Raw genomic sequence first — 7,185 nt, forward strand, 5'->3', positions numbered from 1 at the left:
AAGTTAACTTTTTTCCCCAAGAAGCAAAACAACAAAAGGAGGGGGAGATAAGGTTATATTGGGTTATGACTTATTATTTGATGCAACTTATTTTGTTCCGACCAAACTTTGTATGTGTAGTGTCAATAATTTATTCATTGATTTGATCCGTTTTACCACGTCACATTTATACCATCCTCATATAGTATCCAATAATAATAACAACATACCCAGTGGACCAACGTAATCTCACAAATGGGGTTTGGAGAGAGTAGAGTGTAAGCAAATCTTGCCCCTATTTGAAAGGTAGAGAGGTTGCTTCCGATAGACCCTCTTCTCAAAGAAAAGTAAACAGAAGTATTTCGGACAAAGAAATAACAAAAATAAAGAAACAACATATAATAACGAAAATCAGTATGAACGGAGGAATAGTAGCACAACTGTCACCAAATCATATGATAATCGAAGGACAGAAAACACCGGATAATATCCAGAAAATAAAATAACAATCTATTATCTTCGACTAAATTAAAAACGTTCTAATTTTTTTTAGTGCATAACTTATATTCATTAGGGAAGTATACCAAATCCATACACACACTGATACAAGATGTCATAATTATATGCTGACTTGTCTACATATTATGGTACATTGTGGCTTTCACCATGTGCTACTTGTTCCTCCCTCTCTGCTTTCCCCTGCTCTCCCAAACCCCCACCCCGACCCCCCACCCCCGCCACTCCCTCCCTTTATATATACACTGTATTAGTACTTCCATTTGAATTTCAAGGCACAAGCTGAAAATGGGGTTTCTATTTCTCTCCCTGTTATTCCTATTTTCAGTAGAAACAAAAGCAAAAGCAGAGCATTATTATCCAAACAACACAAGTAGCAACTCCATAGATGGCAGAGAGTTACTAGGTATTAGAAGTAGTTGTAATGTTTACAGAGGAAAATGGGTTTATGATTCATCTTATCCTCTCTATGATTCCTCAAAATGTCCTTTTATTGATGATGAATTCAACTGCCAGAAGTACAAAAGGCCTGATAACTTGTACCTCAAATACAGATGGCAACCTTTTTCTTGTAACTTGCCAAGGTATGTAGAGATATTATGCTTGATCCCTTTTTTGACTCATTCTGTTATTATTAGCACATAGTACATTTTTTTTTGTCTTTTCTTTAATTGTTTTGAAAAATGTTGTTTGCAGGTTTAATGGACTGGTTTTCTTGGAGAAATACAGGGGGAAGAAGATAATGTTTGTGGGCGATTCACTAAGTTTGAATATGTGGGAATCGTTAGCTTGTATGATTCATTCATGGGTTCCAAGGGCCAGAACTGCCGTCATTAGGAAAGAGGGACTTCGTGAAATTGCATTTCTGGTAAGTCAATTTTAATTAGTTCTAACCATGCTTGTATTTTTTTTAATGTTTTTTTTGGGTATCATAGTAATTCACATATTGTTCAGTTTAACTTAAACGTGCTAAAAAATATGTAAAATTAAGTAACAATATGTTAAGTTAAAACCTCATTCTAATCTTGTTCTTCTGGTTCAACTATATTTTCTTTTAATATTTGGCGAAAATGTTGGAGTAGCTTTATTTAAGACATGCTTGTCTTGTCCTTATCTCTATGTAAAGTTCTGAGTGCCAGTGAAATTTTAGCTAGAGAAAGATACACGGCATAAGTTAAAATTAATGACAAAGATTTAATTTACTAAAGTATGGCCCTAATCTTAGTTTAGATAATTAATAACTTGTCCATAAATATATTAAAAGTTTTTTCTCTCTCTTCCTACTTATTTTCCGACGATACTAGTGTTGGAATTTTTTAATATTTAGTATTCTTGAATTTAATATAATATCACAAAAACCAAAAATAAAAACTATTATAGTAATACCTATATAAACTAATAGTTGTTGAATTTTTGTCTGCAATATTTCATAAGTAAATACTTTCTCAATTTCGTTTAGTATTTTAAAAGTAATAGTTTTTCTCATTTTTTCATTAGACTTAGACCTTAATCCAAAAAAATTCCAAGCACCAAAGAGAGGAAGAGAACGCCAAAGAAACAAAAAAAAAAAAGTAGGAAGAGAGAGAAACTTTTAACATATTTATGGACAAGTTATTAATTATCTAAACCATGGTTGAGGCCTTATTTTAGTAAATTAAATTTTAACCATTAATTTTAACATATGTCATGTGTCCGTAATCTAAGCTACAAATGGAGAGAAGAGAAATGAAGAGGAGCTCAATCCGAAAAAGATGAGAGTAATTTTTGCAACATGCATGCATTCAAGTTATGCTTTGTTTCTTTTATCAATTTTAGTAATGCCTTGTGATATTTTTGGAAACATGAAGTTTTGAGTAATCAAAATTTAATATGACATAGGGTGTATTTGTTACAGAGGAAAACACCAAATGTATTTTTCAATATCTCATATTTGATTGATCAAACTGTTTTAGAAAATGCTTCTTTAGAAAAAACGTTTTTCAAGAACCACGAAAATGACTTCCCTTGAGGAAATAGGGAAAACAAGTCCTTAAATGCCATCGAGGTCACCGCCACTACTTAACCCCATCTTCACCCTAATAATATATTTTTAGATATATATATACATGCTTTTGAAATATTATTTTTTGCTTATTTTCTAAACATCGGTATAAGTAAGAAATTGTTTTTAATTTTTTTTAATGAAAACATACGCTATGAAAAATATAAAACGCACCCATAGTCATTACTCATTCGGATAAAATTATATCCTTTTTTTCAGAGAAAAAGTGTTGCTTCTACCACATAGGATGCTTATTCATAATAATATGAGTAATTATGGACTTATGGTGCATGCTTTAGCCTTTAATTACAACATGGGAATATGTTCTTTCCGACTGTATTTTATTTCACAACTTAAATAACCAAGTGGTTGGATTTAGGAACACTTGTTTATGATAAATTGGTGTTTCAAGCATTGAAATTGAATGGCCAGTTGTAATAGAGCTTTTAGGAATTATCGTGAACTTTTTTATTTTGCAACTATTAAGAGGTGACAATATATCATAATTGTGGAAAAATAAGGCCCAGCGTGTTTCAAGTTTCACTTTATTTGCTGTTTGGCATAATAAGGGCAATGTGATTGCCGCTCCATATTTTATTGCTTTCTCATTTTTCACACAGAGGTGAGAAGTTTAATTTAAAAAAAAAATGAATAAATATATCTAGCAAATCACTGAAGCATTTATGAGAATTGAATTTTTTTGTCGGAATTTAAATTCTACTGCCTGTTTTTTTGTTTGTCGCTTTTCTTTGAGTCTTTAAAATCGTCAAACATTCTCATTTTTCACACAGAGGTGAGAAGTTTAATTTTAAGAAAATGAATAAATATATCTAGCAAATGACTGAAGCATTTATGAGAATTGAATTTTTTTTGTCGGAATTTAAATTCTACCGCCTGTTTTTTTGTTTGTCGCTTTTCTTTGAATCTTTAAAATAGTCAAACATTTCTAAAGCTGGATTTGACAAAGTAAGAAAAAAGAACACACGGCAATCATGACTAAATTTGAACACAATTTTCTCTTCGGATCTAAAAGCTATTGATTTGTCATCTATTTTGCCGGAGATCACGTCGAAATTGAGTTTGTATCTAGTGACACAAATACATATTGACTTTTGTATGATGTAAGATTTATGAGCTCAATCTTTAAGTTTTTAGGGGTTGTTTGGTAGCTGATTAGGATTATGCATGTATTAGTAACGCAAGAATTGATATTGCAGGTATTTGTAACACAGATATTAGTTATGCAAATATTAATAATGCAGGTTTAGTAATGCAGATATTAGTTATGCAGGGTTTATTTATGCACAAATTATTTCTTTAGATGTTGGTTTGCCAAGTTAAAATTTTTGTTTAACTTCATAATATTTAAAGTTATAAAATAGTTAATTGTATAAAAATATTTATATAATCAAGTCATTTCTAGGTAATTATATTTAAATTTCTTGATAAATATTAATCTATAGTCCGATAAAAATGATAACTTACAAATTATGTCAAGTTAAATTTTGACTGATAATGTAAAAAATTTACGCCCTAAGTTTTATATAATTTGGAGTATATGGACTAAATTATGCAGAGGAGGTCCTACACCTTAGTAGTTGGACTGTCCTTGTTTGAAACAGACCAAGACAATATGTAGGTTTGGTAACCCATTAATTACGTACTTCATAGTCTTCTCTAATGTCTAAAGTTTATGGCCAACAACACACTTGGACCACTTCTTTACTTTTGCTAACTATTTAATTGCATTGTTTTTTTGTGTGTGAAAAAACATCACACTTCCTCTTGCCAGGTTAACTTTTTTCCATGGTAAAAAAGATATTTGCATGTGCAGTGTAGTTTTTTGACAAACTAACGATTTTATTTTCTAGATCTTACTAATGTTATTTACTTTGGCCATGTGTAACGCAGGATTATGGAGTTAGATTGCTATTGTACCGCACGCCTTATTTGGTGGACATGGTGAGAGAAAATGTTGGAACTGTTCTAAAACTGGACTCTATTCGAAGTGGCCGCGCTTGGAGAGGAATGGACGTCTTGATTTTCAACAGCTGGCATTGGTGGACCCACACCAAAAGTTCTCAGCCGTAAGATCATTTCTTTTTTGGTGATGCATTTAACGACTCTCAATTCAAATATTTTCGAGATATAGTCGAATTAAACCGGTCAAATGGTTCGAGGGAAGGTCAATTAATGATTGATAGGCTATTTCCTCCCTATCTCAATTACCAAAAATTATTTCATATACACGAACATTCTTCTATATTGTCCCCTAATACAACATATTTAAGAGAGCGATTTCCAGGAGCGACATCCTCACAATTTAACCCCATTAAATTAAATTGACCAATTTTCTAGTGCAACCCCTTTAAAGCATGGGTTGGTCCGACTATCTTAAATAAAGGAACAGGACCGGTTCTGCAATCTTAAACCATGTTGGATCCGGCCCGAGACCTGTTGATGGCCCATAAATGCAAAAATCCTTAAAAACAAATGATGGACCCCCAGTTCATAAAAGCTATAGTAATTTTTGTCCTAGAAAATTTCTTTCTCAGTTGTAAATATTTGAAATCTTGGGTAACTAATTGTGGAGGCGGGTGTTTTAATTTCCATATGAAAATCATGAGGAGAATTGTAAATTCGAGAAGTTAGAGAGTGCCAAGTAGACTACCGAACGATTTACTTGTCAAGTAAAAGAAGCAAACAAGTGCTTGATAGCTTACAAACTTACAATTTGGTTGGAGTTGTAACTAATTTGCTTCGAGGATGATATTTGACCACACCTCTCTCCCCTGAGATCCCCAACTTTAAGTCATACATTTTCAAGCTTTTAAATCATAACGATTGTGAAATAACATGATATGTGTGGTTTACTTTTTCACCCATATTTCCTTACTATTATACGTATCACGATACCTCATAACTTTTCCAATCATTGTAGTTTACGAGATTGAATTTTAATAACTAGCTTCTTTATCATCTATTACATCATAATCTTATATATTTGCAGGTGGGATTACATGCAAGAAGGGAACAAAGTATTCAAAGATATGAACCGTTTGGTAGCTTATTACAAAGGGATGTACACGTGGGCAAAATGGGTTGACCGAAATGTTGACCCAACTAAAACCAAAGTGATCTTCCAGGGAATTTCCCCAACTCATTACGAGTAAGCAACTCTCTATATAATAATTCCAATTCACTAATTAGTAGGAGTATAATTTTTTTTGAGGGTATTTTCTTCGGTCGCTTTCCAAATTATAGATAATTACATTTAAGGGTGTCAAATCAGGGAATTAAGTTGAATTTGAACGGTTAAACTGAGATAAGTTAGTAAATGGGTGGATCATTAACCACCTAAATGTTAGTTGGGCTAAAATGAAGTGGACCAAGATTGACTAAACAATAGGGTCTAGAACACCCCATCCAACTCTTACTAGGTTTTAATTTCCCTGTTTATTTTTTTTATAATTTGTTTAATTACCTAATAATTTTTTTTTTTTGACTTTATTGTGGCTCTATATAAGATATATCAAACAAAATTTAAAAAATATTATTAAAAATATTTTGACAAAGTTTTTCATGGGTCAATTTGTCACATATTTAGCCCAGGCCAACTTTTAGATGACTTGAATTTGATAGGTCAAATGTCCGCCCAAACTTAAACGGAGCGGACGAATCATGTTTTTATTAATTGATTTTACCAGTTCTTATTACATGACTTTCCTTTTTTAACATCTTATCATTGTAAACATATCAGGGGAAAAGATTGGAATGAACCAACAAAATCATGCAAAGCAGAAACACAACCATTCTTTGGCATGAGGTATCCAGCAGGGACAACTGCAGGAGCCATTGTGGTTAACAAAGTACTAAGCAGAATAAAAAAGCCAGTTCATTTATTGGACCTTACAACACTTTCTCAATATAGAAAAGATGCACATCCAACCTATTACAGTGATCACAATACTTTGGATTGCAGCCATTGGTGTCTCCCTGGATTGCCTGATACTTGGAACCTTCTTCTTTACAAATCACTCATCGGTTGAAACACAACAAACACAGAAAAAAAATGGTCTCTTCTTGATTTGTGATGTTGTGTTTAGGAATTTGTTTGACTTTAAATTGCTCAATTGGTAGTCACAAAATAAGAAGGGTGAGTGAGTGATGAGGGTAATATAGAAAAATGATTTTTAGGCATGAGAGGATGCCTTAGTTAGTTGAATTGATGAGGCATATTGCCTCTTGAATTTGTACTTTAATTGTGTAGATTCAACAGATGTTGTAAGATTATTTTTATGCTAATTTAAATTGAAAATTATAAATTTGTTTTATTTATGGCTTAGCAGTTTTTGGACATTTATGTTTACACAATTTTTTATGGCTTTCTTCTATTCTATTATACACATGAATCACTAAGTGGTCAAGAGATTGCAATTCAAATCACCACTTTCAAATTTGAAATTTCTTGCAGATGCTATCCAGTTAAGTCCTGTATCTATAAAATGGTGAACTTTGTAATAGAAGACTTTCCCATAGTTAATGTTGATGTTTCCACTATTTTTATTTAAAAATATGTGGATGATGAAACGTGCAGCTTAATTATATTTGTAAGAGTCTCGACACGAAGGTTGAAGGTGCATGACCAC

General features: G+C 32.2%; 1 protein-coding gene across 1 annotated transcript; it reads left to right on the forward strand.

Annotated features, from left to right (window-relative positions):
* The first annotated feature begins 749 nt into the window (after positions 1–749).
* On the forward strand, positions 750–6,872 carry LOC132617970 (protein trichome birefringence-like 39). The gene is made up of 5 exons (XM_060333044.1): positions 750–1,079; positions 1,192–1,363; positions 4,448–4,623; positions 5,547–5,705; positions 6,297–6,872. Exons 1-5 carry the CDS (start codon positions 784–786, stop codon positions 6,583–6,585), a joined length of 1,092 nt encoding a protein of 363 aa, XP_060189027.1. The 5' UTR covers positions 750–783; the 3' UTR covers positions 6,586–6,872.
* The last annotated feature ends 313 nt before the right edge of the window (positions 6,873–7,185 follow it).

Source organism: Lycium barbarum, chromosome 11 (assembly GCF_019175385.1).
Source record: "Lycium barbarum isolate Lr01 chromosome 11, ASM1917538v2, whole genome shotgun sequence".
In the NCBI taxonomy this organism is placed as follows: Eukaryota; Viridiplantae; Streptophyta; class Magnoliopsida; order Solanales; family Solanaceae; genus Lycium; species Lycium barbarum.

What these genes read in the sequence shown, in the direction of transcription:
- LOC132617970 (XM_060333044.1), top strand. Translation starts at nt 784, where the DNA reads ATGGGGTTTCTATTTCTCTCCCTGTTATTCCTATTTTCAGTAGAAACA. An exon ending in TTCGTGAAATTGCATTTCTG is followed by an intron (nt 1,364 to 4,447) that starts GTAAGTCAATTT and finishes TGTGTAACGCAG; the next exon opens with GATTATGGAGTTAGATTGCT. An exon ending in CACACCAAAAGTTCTCAGCC is followed by an intron (nt 4,624 to 5,546) that starts GTAAGATCATTT and finishes ATATATTTGCAG; the next exon opens with GTGGGATTACATGCAAGAAG.